This window comes from Rhamphochromis sp. 'chilingali' (genome assembly GCF_963969265.1).
Source record: "Rhamphochromis sp. 'chilingali' genome assembly, chromosome: 7".
In the NCBI taxonomy this organism is placed as follows: Eukaryota; Metazoa; Chordata; class Actinopteri; order Cichliformes; family Cichlidae; genus Rhamphochromis; species Rhamphochromis sp. 'chilingali'.
The window spans coordinates 12,791,921-12,809,936 of NC_137934.1; the positions used below are offsets into that span (position 1 = coordinate 12,791,921).

The following is an 18,016-nucleotide window of genomic DNA, read 5'->3' on the forward strand; positions in this document are numbered from 1 at the left end:
CATTTCGATCTTTGACCTTTTCCCACCGCAGGACAACATCTTCCGACTGGCCTCACAATTTGAGAACGGCCGCGGGAAAAGCCCCTACGACCCCAAAATGCTCTCAGCCTCACTTCTCCTTGGTAAGTTTGATGTGTGCTTTTATTACTTCCAGGGAGGACGCAGTCACTTCAGAGCTGGTCATGTGTTCCTAACTATCCTTTCTCGCTGGCAGATGGAGAGCTGTACTCGGGCACATCTGCTGACTTCATGGGAAGGGACTTTGCCATTTTCCGTACGCTGGGAGATCATCATCCAATCAGAACAGAGCAGCATGATTCAAGATGGCTGAATGGTAAAAATAAAATAAAATAAAATCGTAGAAGATGAGCTAAGAGTGAATTCTTTTGTTTCTCATGTTCAATTCAGCAGTTGAATTTTTCATCATGGTGTATTCTGCTGAACACTTCTCAATTATATTTATTCCTAGTAGCAACAGTTAAGTATAAACCACTTGAGACTGCAAAAACTAGATAACATGACTCAAAATACTTTGCTATTAAGGTAAAATTAGACCATTGTGGTCTCTATAGACCTCAACCTTTCCCTAAAAGCTGCATGGAAATCCCTGTCATTGGCCATTATTTGGAAAAGTATACCATTGAGCTTTTCAGCAGACTTTGAGACATTAAATTCTCTCGCAAGCCTCAAGTCTCCAATCATTTCCATTCATGTGCAGACATCAGATATCAGAGCCCATTCACAAAGTCAGTGGATTTGCCTGTGCTAGCAAGATTAGCGCTGCAGTGAGGGTTATTGACTGCTCAGTCTGTCTGGCTATCTTTCGGCACCGCAGAGGACTTAGGGAGCCACAAAAGGTCAGTTTGAACCTTTCCCTCAAGCTGTGCCATCCCCCCCCCCCCCCCCCCCCCACCCTCTTTCCCACAGAACTAATCCGCTCTTAGCTGTTTTCCTCCTGTAGTGGAGTTGAATTCCTCCCAGTCCCCCTCAACCGCCCACGTCCCCCTCCCCAGGCACCATCAAAAATCACAAACACTGGTCTCGCCAGTGCTGATTACTGTGACATATTAATAAAGAGCAGTATAAACCGAGGAAGTCATTGTTATAGCGTTAATCCTCATCGATCTTTCACCTTGTTCAAACAAATACGCTGGGGATTGTATCCATTCGGCTCGGCAGAATCCAGCGTCTTCTGCACAATGAGGGGATTGTAATTGCATGGATTACCGGGGTGGAGATATTCTATTGAGGCTTTATCAACAAGGTTATATGGTACTCAAATGTATCAAGAGAGAAACCAGGGAATGAATCCCTAATAGCAGCTGATTCTAAAAGGATTTGGGGTTAAACTGTAGTTTGGTAGTCCAGATTCATTTACGCATTCCTTCACATTTTAATGACCTCTTGCTTATATGGATGGTTGGATTTCCTTTGAATAAAGCAGCTTTTTGTTTGGATTATAGGTAATCAGTGGTATGACTTCAGTGGTCAGCAGCTTGGTTTTGTTTTATCTGTGGTGTGCGCACACAAATTTATGGTGGTCTGCATATAAGGGCAAACATTCATGATGGAAGTATGAAGTGTGTGCGGGTTGGGGGTACACACAATTCACAGCAGAGGTCTCGCACCTGCGCAACCCTTATAAATCTGCCTCCCACTTTGGCCACATGCTCCTTTTTCACAGCTACTCTATATCTGAAACGCCCATGGAGGTGTAACATGGCACTGCTTGTTTCTCTCCGCTTAAACCCCCGAGCTTTTGGACGTAGGCTCACTGCGGCGACTTTTCCTCGATTCCTACGCCCCCTTTATGCCAAAAGATCCCAGCCCTAAGGCCTTGGCTCCTACGTTTAGCTTTGATTTCCTCTTGCGCTTAAAGTCAGGATAAATTTATTCAAGTGTTACCCGGGACAATCAGAGCCATGTGTGTTTGCGAGGATGTGGTCTAGAGACAGGGTTTATGTGGGATTTGGATTTGGAGCGCTCACTTGAGGTAAAGTCACATACTATAACACCATGGTGTAAAGTGACGGGCTGCTATTACCGAGCCGTGACTGGAGAATATCGTGGGGGGGGATTGGTTACAGAGGTGTAAAATAGGGGTGAAATGATTGTCACCGGGGCAGAGGTTGGATTGTAAAATTGTATTTGTGTGTCTGCTGGGGTGAGTTTATGAGTGTGAACAAAGTTTATGTGCTTTATTTGTTTATTTTTCCTCTATTTTCTTTCTTGTAGATCCCAGATTCGTAGGCATACACCTGATCCCTGAGAGTGACAACCCCGAAGATGACAAGATCTTCCTGTTTTTCAAAGAGAACGCCATGGACGGGGAGCACACTGGGAAAGCTACTATTGCCAGAATAGGACAACTGTGTAAGGTAACATCACACACAACCCCACAAAACTGTTATAACAGTGTGATGTGGTGTCAATACGATTCTGTTACACAAAAAAGTAGCATACTTCTTATAATGTGCCTTAGTTATCAGTTTATAAGCCCTTAAAAAGCCAGTTATTAACATGTACGTGTCCTAATGAGAAAATCAAAGTAATAATGAACAGCCAGAGTCATAGTTGCTGAAAAAAAGTTAACGATCATATGCCCATAGTTAACCTTTACCTTCCTTATAAATGCCTTATATAGTATAAGTTAGAGGTGGGAATCTTCAGACACAACGCCCCACAATACGATATTATCACAAAACTTCACACATGATACAATATAGAAGGAGACTGCAGTCCTATTTTTATTACTGCAATATGTTTTATAATCAGAAACTTAATACTTCTGTAACATTTTTAATAAATGTGATATTTGCAAGGACCTTACTAACAAAAGTGCATACGGAGGTTTGAGCTGACAGCACTTCAAATGTTGTTGCAGAATGACATGGGAGGTCACAGGAGCCTGGTCAACAAATGGACCACTTTTCTCAAAGCGCGGCTAATATGCGCGGTTCCTGGCGTCAATGGCATTGACACACATTTCGACGAACTGCGTAAGTGCGTTTTTATTTTATTTATTTGTGTCTTTGTTCGATGTGACCTCACCTCAGAGCTTCACCTTCACACATTATTCTTCTCGCTGTTTAGAGGACGTGTTTCTCATGAGCTCCAAGGACCCAAAGAATCCAGTTATCTACGCCGTATTCACCACATCCAGGTACAGTCTTTTGCCCTTGACCTCCAAAGTGAGCATGCAAGGGTTTCAAATGTTCAAACTGCGTGACAGATGCTGGTAGTATCAGAATTGTTTTGTTGATGTGTTGCTAAGAGATCAGAAAGACTCGATTATTTCAACGGTCAGCCTTCCTGTATAGGTTTCATCCTCTGCATTTGAAAAACACGCGCCTCGTATTTCTTTTCAAGAAGCCTTTCTTTTCTCCTCCTTTATCCTGCCCCTTTATCTGTAATTTCCTAACCATTTTAAATGGCACGGCACGATGCAAGCGACCAAGTGCGCCTCTGTCAAATTCCCAGACGGCGCTCTCGTAATCCACTTACAGGTGTCTCACGGATGCTTTTCTCTCCGAGGGTAGCCCTCCCCTCGTCTCAGATTTGGAGATTGCTTTTATCCGATTCCCCAATTCCTCACTACCTGTCCTGTTTTTCACTGAAACCTTGGCAGGCTTGTAGGAAAATCAGATTATGGAGCAGGAGGGAGCGAGAGAAACATGATATTCACTTAACAGAAATCCACGGAGGGTTTTTGTTGTTGTTTTTTTTTTTCCTCCCACCCCCCTCGGCCACCGCCCCAGCTTCGAATGGGGTTTTCAGAAGCCGGGTGTGTCTCTACTGAAGCATGTGGAGAGGTGAAGGCATGGGGCAGGGCAGATAAGTGAGTTGAAATGGCACAGATGGTGGCACTTATCGTGATGATGAAGATGATGAATGTGATGTGTGTGTGTGTGTGTGTGTGTGTGTGTGTGTGTGTGTGTGTGTGTGTGTGTGTGTGTGTCCGGTACTGTTTCTGCACTGCTTCATCAATCACTGCTAATGATAAGACGAGCTGAATAGAGGAGCGGTGCAGGCTAACGCATGGTGACAGGCGCCTTGCTTTACCAGACCTGTTTGGCTTTTCACTGCTTTCAGGGATGTATTAAAACCCAGAGGTTGGTGGGCGCTGGTGGGCGTACACCCACGTATCCACGTCTGCCCACACACGCACGCACACACACGCGTACACTTTAAAATTCAATTATGGGGCATTGAGGAATTAGAGTGGTTTAATTGGTTTTCTAAGTGGCCGGTTTTCAGAGATGAATAGAGCAGAGATTCAGAGGGACCGGCTTTTAATATCACTGCTTAATGAGGCACAAAGAAGCTGCCACTGACAGATCAGGGTCTGATTGTGTACCTCTGTGTGTGTGTGTGTGTGTGTGTGTGTGTGTGTGTGTGTGTGTGTGTGTGTGTGTGTGTGTGTGTGTGTGTGTGTGTGTGCATTCTAGGGGTGAATTTGCATGCCTCTTTCTGTGTGTCTGTGTGTATCTGCACAAACACATTTTCACCCTTCTTCATAAGCACAGATATTGGAGCGTCTTTTTTTTGCCCCTGGAGTTAATTGAATTTCTCTGTAATTAACATTTTCAAATGCTAATCCATTCATCTTCCATGCTTTGTGGAGTACTGTCGGCTGTGTGTTTGCCAGCCACATCCCTAATTAGGCTGATACAACTTCCCATTGCAGTCAGCAAGACAAAGGACATCTCGAATCATTTTGAAGCATTCGGTTCCTGCAAGTGAAGGAGATTTGCTGTCCAAAAGAAAATCTGTAATTGTAAAATGTGACACCTGGAAAGTAAATGAATGATTATTTGGGGGGCATTTATCCTCATAAAGTAAATAATTCTAAATCTATAAAACTGTGAAATAGATGAATAGATATGACGGAAGGTTTATAGACTTCACGCTCTCCAAAGACTGCAAGCATCGTGCTTATTCTGTCATAATCTCCACAAGAATATTTAATAACTCTTGTGGAGTATGCATGTTGGAATATTCATGTGAAACTCCCCGATTCTCCCATTTAATGACTCACGACTCAAACTGCTGTCTTCTGGATGACCCGCGAAAGAGCTTAAATTGAAAAAATAAAATCCACATCACTTCCCTTTTTTTTAGCATGATTGATCGACCTTGCCTGCTTTCCTTGTGAAAGCAAAATCCACCCATCTGGCTCAAGCAAATGCTCACAAAATATTGGAGGGGATTTCAAATATGCTCTGAACCAGGTCTCCTGGTTTGTTGGTGGTGTGCCCAAATTCCTGTCTGTTCTCAAGAGGCTGGAAGCAATCAGAGAGAAGTTCCAATCTGTCATTGCTGTACTCAAGTAATGACAACTTTGCTCCGCTCTGTCTTTGTGCGATGATGGGTCATTTTGTTGTCTTTCTTCAGTTTTTAACAAGCTCCTAATCCCTGTCTTGTGACTGATCATTTATGAATCCCCTTTGTTTGTCTCTGTCATCTCTTTTATTTCACCACCCTCTTGCTTCCTACCCCTCTTGATCCTTAAACTCACCCCTTCTGGATTTATTTCTTTTTCTCTCCTTCCACAGTAACATATTTAAAGGCTCAGCAGTGTGTATGTACAACATGGCAGACATCAGGAGGGTTTTCCTGGGTCCCTATGCCCACAGAGATGGACCCAACTACCAGTGGGTGCCCTTCCAAGGGAGGGTGCCCTACCCTCGCCCTGGAACTGTAAGGCAATTTAGCAAAAATGTTGTAAATTTTTAAGTAATAATGAGACATTATAAGACGATATTAGAAGAAACAAACATATCACGTCTTGATCTCAGTGCCCCAGCAAGACATTTGGAGGTTTCGATTCTACGAAGGACCTTCCGGATGATGTCATCACCTTCGCCAGGGGTCACCCTGCCATGTACAACCCGGTGCACCCAATAGGGGGACGACCCATAATGGTACGCACAGACGTGGACTACCAGTTTACCCAGCTGGTGGTGGACAAAGTGGAGGCAGAGGATGGGCAATATGATGTCATGTTCATTGGCACAGGTATGCAACAGATGACACTGCAATAAATATACTGCTTCTATATGTTTATTTCAGGGTGGTCCGCCATAGGTACTTTTGGCATATACTGCAAACAAAATCTGTTCAAATAAAATCCAGTGTATTGTTTTAAAATTAAAGACATTTTTAACCACAGATAGATTTTTACAGATATTTCCACTCAAAAACAGACACTGAAAATTACAATAATATTTTTCTTTTTTTTTAACTGACTTTTAATTAATTTTTCAATTTTATTTTTATTTACAGTGTACTGGCATCAGTATCTAATACTCTTAAAAAGCTTGATCTCACTAACAAATGTCTATGTTGAAATAGGGGGAGCTTGGGTGAAGATGGGTTTCAAAGCAGCTTGCAGAATCCAAATTTCACTTTTTGAGATTGCAACCCGAGTGTGTAAAAGGATATCATCATGAGCCATCACATGGCATTAGTATCAGTTGATGTACCAGTTGATTCCAATTAACTTCTTGGCCTGAACCACTGAGCTCAATTTGTTTTTAATTAAAATGGGATTAAAATAATCAGAAATTTGGGGAAAGACAACTAACGACTAACAGGACTGTTAGTCATAAATTATTAGGGATTTTTAATGGAATATCTGTCTGTGTTCCAGTGGTTCTTTGTGGTACTTAATTCCAGTTTATCAACTTTATAAAGCTGACTGATCGGTGGGAAACCCCTTTCTCAGTGATGTTAGCACATCTGAAAACTGTTGTACTGATTAAAGGAGCAAAATGTTTGGATAGTTGAGCATCTGGATTATTGTAATGGACAAAGAAAAGACATTTCTTTGAAACTCACAGAGTATCATTGTTCCAGGAAATAAGAATAGAGAGAGAAGTGGGAGGCCTCTTTGTGCACATCTGAGAAAGAGCACATCAGAATCTATAGTTTGACAAACAGATGCCTCGCAGTGCCTTTACCTGGCAGCTTCATTAAATGGCAACTGAAAAACACCAGTCTCAGTGTCAACAATGAAGAGAGTCCTGGATGCTGGCTTTTCTCTGCAGAGTTATAAAGAACAAGCTGTGTTTTAGACTGGGCAATAAAATAGAAAGATTAGGATGAGTAAAAGAACACGGACGTTGAACAGAGAAAGACTGGAAAAAAAACCAAACAGAAAGAAAAGTGACTGAACAAAGGAAAATATGCTGGAAAGCTTAATGCACTTGTCCGGCATGTCGAAGATTCCAGAGAATCTATTTTAATCATTTTTAATTTTTTGATCTATTTCCATGTTTCTTCTTGCACTTAACATGTATTTTGAAGAAGGCACACACACGTATTTCTAATCTATTACTTAAACCGTACATACATGCACCACGGATGTTAATCTATGACCAGCACAGGCCTGCATGTACACTAACTGTATGCTGTCTTTTGCATTTCAGATACAGGAACAGTGCTGAAGGTGGTTACGATCCCCAGAGAAAGCTGGCATGACCTCGAGGAAGTTGTATTGGAAGAGATGACTGTCTTTAGGGTATGACGTTTTGTAATTGCGTGCTAATAGCCTTCCTATAAAAACACATATTGTCCGTAGAAGTGGTGTTAAATGGGGTTTATTTGCTTTGTACAGGAGCCTACTCCCATCACTGCTATGGAGCTGTCCACCAAGCAGGTAAAAACTTGCTTTCTCACTTTGTAATTAATCCAAAAGCTGTTGACAAGGGTAAAGGTCCACGTGAAACAAAAAAGCGAGAAATTCTCGGTCTTTAAACATACACTGTTACCCATAAGCAAAGAATGTGCCCACTGAGAACTAAACCCACAAGCACCTTCTTTTTTGCAAGAACCCTTCCAACTGAGGCGCACAGGAACATTTAATTTTTACATCCCTGCTCTCTCTCTGACTCCCACAGCAACAGCTGTACCTTGGCTCAGCCCTGGGTGTATCACAGATGTCTTTACACCGTTGCGAAGTGTATGGGAAAGCTTGCGCTGAGTGCTGCCTGGCCAGAGACCCTTACTGCGCCTGGGACGGTGCTGAGTGCTCGAGATACTTTCCTACTGCCAAGAGGTAGGAGCCGGCAATCGCTAAACACCCTTCTTTAACCTTTATGTATCCTCGGAGGGTTTGCTGAGCATGCACGCTGCTTTTCAACAACATCCTGTATTAATGTCGTCACATGCAGTCACACCTGGGACTTATCAGTACACCTGCATTCTGCTGTTTTGGTTGGCTTTAAAACAATTGGTTTTAAATGTTATGCTCAAGGGCATCCTGATGTGCAGCCTCATTTCTCTAGCGTCAGACCTCCACTGGCTTATTAGTAAGTGTGGCGACTCCCAAAAAACAGACACAGATAGCCATTGTATGCCAAAACTTCTAAACATGGAAGTAATCTGAATATTACACCAGCACGAAATTGAGTCATTAAACACACATACGCACTAATTATGCGTTCCAAGAAAGTACAATCCAGCAACTTAGCCAGTAACAGTTGTTCTGAGTTGTGCTTCAATCATCCTACCAACCAAGACGCATTAAGAAATATGCACAAATATCCAAAGACAAGCAAACACACAATAAATTATAGCCACCAGGAGCTGCCTGACCACTTCACCCTTCAGCCAGGAGGAACATACACTCCCTCAAATTACCCTCTGTTGTACCCAGCAGGATTAAGCTGACCACTACACCACTACTACCCTCCCATACACACACATGGCGCGACACCCCCACGTTGTCTCATTCATCTAGAACTTCTCACACCAACAGAAGTAGGCCAGTGGGTATACTCCAGCTTGGCAAGATTACAGACGAGGTGGCACACCCCATGTTTAAAGTGGGGACAGGCTTCTCTCAGCTCTCCACTGCACTGCAAATGTTTTCGCTACCAGAATGAGAACCAGACACCCAACCTTGCACGTGCTCAGATGGCCAAAAAAGACAGGAATGTTAGCCCAGGAAATGTACAGACGAGGGACACGTGTGAAAAAAGTGGGATGTAAGTGGTCATAATTTTGTGTGGAGAATTCACACAAACATGCTGAGCATTTTTTATCTTGTTTTTTTTGTTTGTTTGTTTGTTTGTTTAGTCTTTTTTTTAAACCTTCAGTGGTTCTACTTTTTATCCCTACCTTGGTTCTTTCTCTTCTTTCCAGCCCTTGCCTCATGTTTGGCTCGCACCCAATTTGAATTTTGCAGCCACCATCAGCGTTTTTTGAACCATGACAACTAGGAACTAGGGAGCCATTCACAGCTAGTCAGTAAAGCCAGACTTTGAAAACACCTTGCCATCGCATTAAAAAGCCAAATCACACAGTAGACTTTTTCATATGGAGAGGACAAAGACTGGGCCTGCTTTTACAAGGCGTTTCAAGGGCAAAACAATGCTGTATGTGTTTCATAATAACGGCTCATCGGAAGGCAATGAAGCGCATTGTTTCACTGCTCAGCAGGTTTATGTTTCTTACATTCTGCTGTTTTGTTTTTTCGTCCATGTGATTTAACAGTGGAGTTAAAGGTTGAGTTAGTGCCTGTTTTCTTGGGAATTGGGTAAACATTGCCCCCAAGTGGTGAGAATAAAAAAGTACATAAGAAATAACTTGTCATGTACAGCAATGATTCCCAACCAGGTTACAAATATACCACTGGATACTTGCAAAGCTAATCTTAGATAAGTTAAGTAAAAGTATAATTTACTAAGTAGTAGCAGCCAAAAGAAATTCATAGAAGATATAAATAAAAAAGCAATGGAAACAAAGTGAATAAACGGTTAAGATCTCTCACTTACTGTAAAACAGTTGAACAGTTTTTACCTGATAGCATGGGTAATGATTTTCAATAAAATTTTATTTATATAGCCCCAAATAACAACAACAGTGGCCTCAATGTGCTTTATATTGTAAGGTAATAACCCTGCAATAAAGAAAACTGAGAAATTAAACAGAAATCTAATGACATGGGTCAACAAATGAAACAGTTGCAACACATTCAGTAACTAAAAAGATGTTTTTTGTTGGGGGTTTTTTGCTAAATGTACAACTAACTATTAGCTAATGTTGTATGTTAAAGGCTAAATAGCATTTGGATAAAAAGTGATTTGTTGAATTTGTTAGCTAACAGTGTCGGCTAACTCTTAGCTAAACGTTATGGAGAAGCAGGTCAAATCTGTTCACTGTTTGTGTAATTATATAGCTATGAAATCAAGTATTAGCTTACAGCAATGGAATTGGAAGCTAATAGTTACATGTGGTTAAAAGAGTTAACTGACAGTAATTGAAACATTTTAGGATTGTCCAGATCCACTTTAATTAGTACAGTTAAACTCATTTATGTACAAAAAAGAGTTGGGTTCCACATAATTCCACAATCTTCCAGCAAATTCACCCCAAGGTCAGACCTCGCAAGGCTCAGATAAACTGTAAAAACTTTAAGGGCAACATCTCCAACCCTAACATTTAGCATGCCAACTGAGAGTAAAGATGATAACAGTACAATTGAAAAAGGACTCAAATATGTATGCCTTGTGTGGTGTGATCACCTGGAGAAAGTTTCTTCACTCTAAAAAGAACATGACAGCATAGCTTAGGTTTGCAAAATTGCATGTGAACAAACCACTAGACTTCTGGAATTGGCCATAATGCACAGTACCATGTTTGGAGAAAACCAAACACAGCATATCAGTGCAAACACCATAAACCAACAGCCAGCACGGTGGTGGGGTATTAATTTGGGTTTGCTATACAGCCCCAGGACTTAAGCAGCTTGCAGTCACTGAGTCCCCCATGAACTCCTCTGTGTACTAAGGTATGCTAACGTGCGGTCATCTGTCCGACAGCTGAAGCTTGGCCGAGACAAGATCACCCAACAGGTCAATGACTCCAAGCATAGCAACAAATCTGTAACAGAATGGGTGAAAAAGAAAAGAGAAAAGTGTTGCAGTGATTCAGTCTAAGTCCAGCCCTCAACCTGATTGAAATTGATCTCAAGAGAGCTGGACCTAAATGAATGCTAACAAATCTGAATGAACTGCAACAGTGCTGTAAAGAAGAGTGGGCCAAAATTCCTCCACAATGATGTGACAGACTGATGAAGTCATACAGAAAACTAGTTATTGCTGCTAAAGGTAGTGCTGCAAGCTACTGAATCATGCAGTTTACTTAGTTTTCCACAGGTCCTCATAGCTGTCTGTTTCCACCACTTCCATTCAGTTTCACTGTCGTTTTTTCACAGGCGAACCAGACGGCAAGACATCAGAAATGGAGATCCTCTTTCCCAGTGTTCAGACCTTCAGCATCACGGTACCTTAATAATTTCATACAAGCACATACACACTGTCTCCTCCTCATGCCATTTGCGTCTCATTAGTCTGTCTGCATGTGCTTTGCATTGAGCAGATGACATGGATGGCTTAGGGGACAGCGTGGAGGACAGGAGTGTGTTTGGTGTGGAGAACAGCAGTATGTTTCTAGAGTGCAGCCCCAAGTCTCAAAGAGCGCTCATCTACTGGCAACTGCAGAAGCCCAACGACGAGCGCAAGCTTGAGGTGTGTATGCCTAAGATGACTTGCTAATATACTGCTAGATGATTATAAAATATATTACACATAGTTAGATTTCTTCAGACAAAATATCTCCATCCAGGGCTCCACCTTTCCTGCTCCATCATGTAGTGACTTATGACACTTCTAATCTTTAACCTCAGAGACCCAAAAGGGTGAAAACCACTGGGTGTGGGTGTTTAGATTAACTTTTGTACTGCGGCTGTATTTTTATAGCTGGCCTTTCTAGGCGTGGTATTTTAGGTACCAATAAGCAAAGAGAAATACGATACAAAAAAGTCCAGCTGTGTAATAGATCCACAAGTCAGAGGGTGTATTAAATGTGAAACACAGCTGTTAATAATTTTATATGGAAGGATATTACTGTTTCAGCAAAAAATAGTGTTCAGCTAAGAAATTAACCTAATAAGAATTTGCTGTGCCCACCCACACTTGCTGCATGATTTGCTGCTAAGTTTAAGCCAGCTTCTACTTTTTCTGGACAACATCACTCTGTGCTGACAGCCCAGGTGATTGATGTAGCTGCAGTTTTTCCAGTGTGAAGCAGCGTTAGCTTGAAAGGAACCTTTGGAGTTTGCTTCAATCTTTCTTACCAATACTCATGTATTCAGTGAGACCTGAAACAAGGCATTTCCTTTGAACCCTTGTTCATTGTTCTTCTTCTTTCCTGACCAAATTTGACATTATAATGTAAAACGTGTTTTCTTTTTCTGATGTGACTTTCCTCGGTTAAGTGATACCAGCTGTAGAGCTATATCCCTTCCCCTGAATGTAAGGGGGGTAAATGGCAGTATCTCCTTCCAGAAATCCTGATCTGATTATTAGAAATTGGTTTGGGGGTGTAATTTAATAGAAGGAATATTGTATAGTTCTGTCACAAAACTTCTCACATCAAACTTTATGGATTTTTCTGAGTAACTGGGTCATGATTTCTGGAAAGAGTTTTTCTAATGGGTTATTTTTGGGTAGTTTTGAGCAGTGCAAGACAAGTGTGAATTAATTGAGTCAGACATCTCTGATATAGATTATCGAATATGTACGTTTAAAAACTCTGGTTCATTCTCATGTTCCATCTTTATTTTTTTCAGTATTTTCACCCATTGTGTTCTTTGTCTTCCTCTTTGTTTCATTTCAGATAAAGCTAGATGACCGAGTGCTGCGTACAGACCAAGGTCTGCTGATACGCAGCCTCACTCAGTTTGACACCGGGGTCTACCATTGCCAGGCTGTGGAACACGGCTTTATCCAGCCTCTTCTACGCCTCAACCTCCAGGTCATCCCCACCCAGAGATTGGGTGACATCCTGCCTGGAATTCCTGGCGCGGGAGGTGGCGCAGGTCACTCGGCCAAGCACAGGATGTGGTACCGAGATTTCCTGTCTCTCTTGGACCACCCAGAGCTAAACAGCGTGGAGGAGTTTTGTGACAGAGTGTGGAAGAAAGAGCGCAAACAGAAGAGGGTGAAGACACCTAACGGCAACAGTCAGGGCAAGCCTGACAGCGCAGGCGGGTCCAACTCTGCATTACAGCCTAGAGCTTTAGCCCCCACTGCTCAGAAACAGCAAGCCAGTCCACCTCTCAGTCGGCCATGGCATCAGGCTGGAGCTCTAACAGTAGAAGAGCCAACACTCAGTCAGAATACCCAAAAGGGTATATTGAGCAGTGAGGCACCTAAGAACAACCAGAAAACCCAAAATGGCCAGAAGGGGCAGGCCAGGCTAGCTGGTTCTCAGCTCGCAGGGGGATCTCGGGCGAGCAGCCAACATGCAACCAAGTGGAGACGGATGCAGGAAAATAAGAAGGGACGCAACAGGAGGACCCATGAGCTTCAAAGACCTCCACGCAGCGTTTGAAAAAAAAGAAAAGAAAAAAAAAAGGACACATTATACCAGACCGACACACATGCAAGCACAAACCCACGCATCCACACAAAAACACACAAATACGTTCTATAGATGCAATGTGTGATTCAGTGACCTCTCCATAACAGCAGAAAAAGCAAAACATCTGAAACACTTTTTAGGTAGAAACATGAACTCCACACATGTAACGTCAGTGAAGCTCTCATTCAGACACAAAAGCACACAACCTGTGAAAAGGACAAAGATGAGAAGAGGACTGAAAAACTGGAATGCATACTGTAAATGTGTGAGGATATGCTGGTTGCCTGGGATACTGGCTGGCAGACACTTCAACCTCCTGTACATAAGCTACTAAAATAAGACCGGGACAAAAAAAATGTTTAGTGAGGTGTTTGTTGGTAAGCAAATGGACATAGCATGCTGGGAGGACAGCCGTGGAGACGTTGAAAGAAGCGGGAATTCAGTGCGAGCCGCTGGCCCGTTTGACCTGAGCATAGAACTGCTAAAAGAAAAGGATTCAAAACTCTTATTTTGAAGAACTGCTTGAGAGGAGAATAGAACCTCTCATGTCGTCTTTCAATTCAAGACGAGCAGCACGCTCACAGGAGGGCACAGAGGGGCTGCGGTTCGCCTCGACATGTGCACAGATGGCACCGGTGTTTTTCGCAGGACAGAAGCATTATTAGATGGAGAAATGAAAAAAACACTGCAAAGTCATGCAACTGTGCAAAAGTGCTTCATCATAACCCTCTCCAACTGAGGCTCGGAAAGCATCGTGCATGTTGTTGTTATGTTTTAATAATAAGCTAATTATTTTAAGAGGCTCTTTTTTTTTACACCCTTCCTAAAAAGCAAAAAGTTACTACTTTTTTTAAAATTTGCTTTCCTTTCGAAACCAGTGCTTCTACTTTTGGGGGGCAAAAATTGCAGGCGACATAGTAGTCTTCAGCGTGCGTAACCCCTTCTGCTCCCAAGGATTCTGTGTATAAGTTATTTTGTTGTTGCTTTTTCTGGGATTTATAGGGCACAAATCCCAGTTGTCCGCTATGCTAAAAGCCCAGTCTGAAACAAGACTGCCAGTTGTTTGTGTACATATATACGACAAACGTAACTCTCTGTGTATATACAGTACATATACAGTACAAGAACACCACTTGATTATTATTTATTTGCTCATTGTTTTGTGAAAGGGTTGCATTTATTTTTGATATTATGGTATTTTTGGCTCATCGGTATATTGGAGAAACAATGGCAACAGCAGCAAAAAAACAAAACAATTTTGATGGACCAAGTGGCCGGATGTCTGTGTGTCAAGAAGGAATCCCCCTTTTTGAGGGAGCTGAACATGAATTAGAAGCATGAGTGCAGGGGTTTGCGTGTTCATTAAACAAAACGTCTGACAGAGATTCCACCAACAATAAGCACAATTTTGTCTCTTTTTGCCTTTCATACCAGATCATCTCACTGTTTTCCTCTTCTTTTATTTTCTCCCGATCCCATCAACATTTTTCATCCAGTAGCTATTATGTGTAAGATAATTTCCCCAAACTGAAAAACATTAGCTGTGAATTTCTGTAAGAAATAGTGGAGAAAAATGTTAAATCTAGTCTGAGGAGAAGACACATTATACTGCATGTGAATGCTACCTACAGTAAGTGCATCTTTTTTATTGTCTTTTTACGTGTTTTGTGTGAGAGGTTAAAAAAAAAAAAGAAAGGGAAAAAAAAAATTCCTCAACGCAATGTGTGAATTAATTTTGCCAAACAGTGATATTAACAACTCATGATATCCTAGCCAAAGCTGTTTTAAGGTCCAAGCTCCTTAATCTTTGATTCAACAATGGTACCTCCTGTCTCCCCGCGCCCTCTGAGTTCATGACAAGAGTAATGTGTCAATGCAATAAATTAGGGCAAGATAGTGTTCCCTACCAACGCTCAAAAGTTTGTTGTGTCCCTAATCTGGTCTTTCCCTCAGAGTTAGAAATGTGAGAGAGCTGAAAGTTACCACTGCTGTAACACAGTTCTTTTTGGCATGCATTCAGTTGTCTAAATAAACATCTCTGTTACAAGAACAAGCGTCTTTGTTCTCATTCATGCCAAAAAAAACCTTTCGATCCACCCTCACCCTCCTACAATTAAAGGTCCCAAGGGCACCCTTCTGACCCTGGAATGTGTCTCTCAGGTTTCTGCTCATAACACCATGTAGATTCATTCTTTCATGTGTGTATACACCTGTTTTGTTGTTGTTGTTTGTTTGTTTGTTTTCAAGTTATGCTCTAAAATTGATATTCCTAATGTCTGTTGCGTTACACTCCGCCATTCCAGAGCTGGACTTTCCTGAGGAGAGGTGACTGGCCATGCCTTTCAAGACATCACAGTAGGCTGCCAACCAAAACAGCTCATTCAGGCACTTTATTACTGATATAAGGAAAGAAGCATGGCCTTTTCTCTGATTTTGAGAGCCTATAGAAGAAGTGACTCTTGCATAATGGAACCCTTTTTACAATTGAGACAGTTGTGTGTTAGTTTGAGAAAACACAGCTGTGTCATTCTGATTAAATAATTACATTTTTGTAATTTTGGATTCTGACTGCATTTAAAGTCATGTTGGAAGTCTAGACCCACCAGCATTGGATTCATCTTCGGGGAACGTCCACACAGAAAATGAATTTCTGGAGAAGAGTCACTGTTTATTTATGCTCAACTTCATTAGGTAAACTGGCTGAACTAGGTGGTTCGCATTGCACCATCAGCCTGAACTTCTGCTACATGGCAGAAAGGATCCATGCTTTCACGTTGTTAATGCCAAATTCCGACCCTACCATCCAAATGTTGCAGCAGAAATAAAGAATCAGCAGACCATACAATATTTTTCCAATCTCCCGTTGCCCAATTTTGGCGAGCCTGTATGAATTGTAGCCTCAGCTTCCTGTTCTTAGCTGAAAAGAGTGGTGCCCAGTGTGTTTTCTGCTGCTGAAGCCCATCTTCTTCAAGGTCTGACATTCAGAAATTCTCTTCTGTATACCTTAGTAGTGGTTATTTGGGTTATTTGTTGCCTTCCTTTAAGTTGGGAGCAGTCTGGCCCTTCTCTGGATTCAGCAAGGCATTTTTTGCCCAGAGAGCTGCCTTTCAATGGATATTTTCTTTCTTTCTTTTTTCCCTCAACATTCTTTGTAAAGCCGAGAGATGATTGTGTGGAAAAAACATTCAGATCAGCAGTTGGTGAAATATTTTAATACTCTATTTGAACTTCAACAGGTAGTCTTCACCATACTGAAATGCATCGAGCTGCTGCCAGAAATTGGCATTAACATACAGTTGGACAGGTATCTCTAATGAAGTGGCCAGTAAGTGTATTTTAGACAGATGAAAGCTCTACTGGTGATGGTAAGGGAGCATAGCTAACATTTCCACAGCAGTGTATTAAACTCTGCTTATTAACTTCGCAGAAAACACTTTCCATCGGGACTATTTCTTGGAATAAAAGTTTAGCATAATAAGCTTCTGGTTTTAAAGAGTCATTACAGACATTCTGGCAAACCACAGTCGGAATATCCCTGGCACAGCACATAATGAGTTAGGTGAATTAGTTTGCAAGGTTCTGTGCATGTCGGCTCACTGGCACTGTTTACTGAGGCATCGTTACCAAAATATTGTCCCTTGTGCGTGCCCGGCTATGACAAGTGTCCAAATGTCTGCCTGTTCTGGAAAGCTGGAATGTCTTGGTGTTACATTTTTAAAGTGCAATCTGCATAGTGCTTTAATAATGAATGCGCCTTTATTGTGTTGTGATGCTGCCAAAAATCTCAGGGGCAACTTGTGCAATAGAAACTGACTGCAAGGCTCGATGCCACTTGAGATAAGTGAGATTTTTATTTCTGGAATTTGACTGAACTAGCTCTTCACTGCTAGCAAACATCTACACCCACATTTGAAGCTTTCTGGGGAGTTAACTCGAGTTTTGATGACTTGCAAAACTGACCTTTTTACTTGCCAGAGTGGATGCATTGTTGATGTTTATTATAATATCAGCAATCTTCCTGTTCTATATCCTGAAACTGCAACGCTCGTCTTTCTTTAAAAATATTGTTAATTATGTGTTTTCTAGTGATCACGTGCCATCTATAGACAGCCTTAAACTCAGACCCAAATATGCTTCTCATGAAGATCCACCAGAGGTCGCTGCTGGCCCACCACCTTATACCCTTATAACGCTATAACATATAGATAGATAGATAGATAGATAGATAGATAGATAGATAGATAGATAGATAGATAGATAGATAGATAGATAGATAGATAGATAGATAGATAGATAGATAGATAGATAGATAGATAGATAGATAGATAGATAGATAGATAGATAGATAGATAGATAGATAGATAGATAGATAGATAGATAGATAGAAATAGAAATAGCTTCCATTCAAATCCAGGTGCAATGACTTCAAAGGTAACATGTGGATGTGTAAGTGCATGCATGTTGTATGTCAGCTGAAGTGATTAGACTGGTGCAAACAGTTTCCCTGCCCCTCAAGTTTTATGCACATTGTGAATTTACTGCTCCTGTTACCATGACTACTGTCCTTGAATGTCCTGTGTGTCAG

At 41.6% G+C, this 18,016-nt stretch overlaps 1 protein-coding gene across 1 annotated transcript in view; it reads left to right on the top strand.

Annotated features, from left to right (window-relative positions):
• The window catches only part of sema3aa (sema domain, immunoglobulin domain (Ig), short basic domain, secreted, (semaphorin) 3Aa), a 34,674-nt gene extending 19,190 nt beyond the window's left edge, over positions 1 to 15,484 (top strand). Inside the window, exons 5-17 of the mRNA XM_080887076.1 lie at positions 32 to 122; positions 215 to 334; positions 2,236 to 2,378; positions 2,885 to 2,999; positions 3,094 to 3,163; positions 5,556 to 5,700; positions 5,799 to 6,018; positions 7,431 to 7,522; positions 7,619 to 7,660; positions 7,902 to 8,059; positions 11,222 to 11,289; positions 11,386 to 11,534; positions 12,685 to 15,484. Coding sequence (XP_080743202.1) covers positions 32 to 122; positions 215 to 334; positions 2,236 to 2,378; positions 2,885 to 2,999; positions 3,094 to 3,163; positions 5,556 to 5,700; positions 5,799 to 6,018; positions 7,431 to 7,522; positions 7,619 to 7,660; positions 7,902 to 8,059; positions 11,222 to 11,289; positions 11,386 to 11,534; positions 12,685 to 13,401 — 2,130 coding nt within the window. The 3' untranslated portion in view covers positions 13,402 to 15,484. The remainder of the gene's footprint in view (positions 1 to 31; positions 123 to 214; positions 335 to 2,235; positions 2,379 to 2,884; positions 3,000 to 3,093; positions 3,164 to 5,555; positions 5,701 to 5,798; positions 6,019 to 7,430; positions 7,523 to 7,618; positions 7,661 to 7,901; positions 8,060 to 11,221; positions 11,290 to 11,385; positions 11,535 to 12,684) is intronic.
• Positions 15,485 to 18,016: the final 2,532 nt, after the last annotated feature.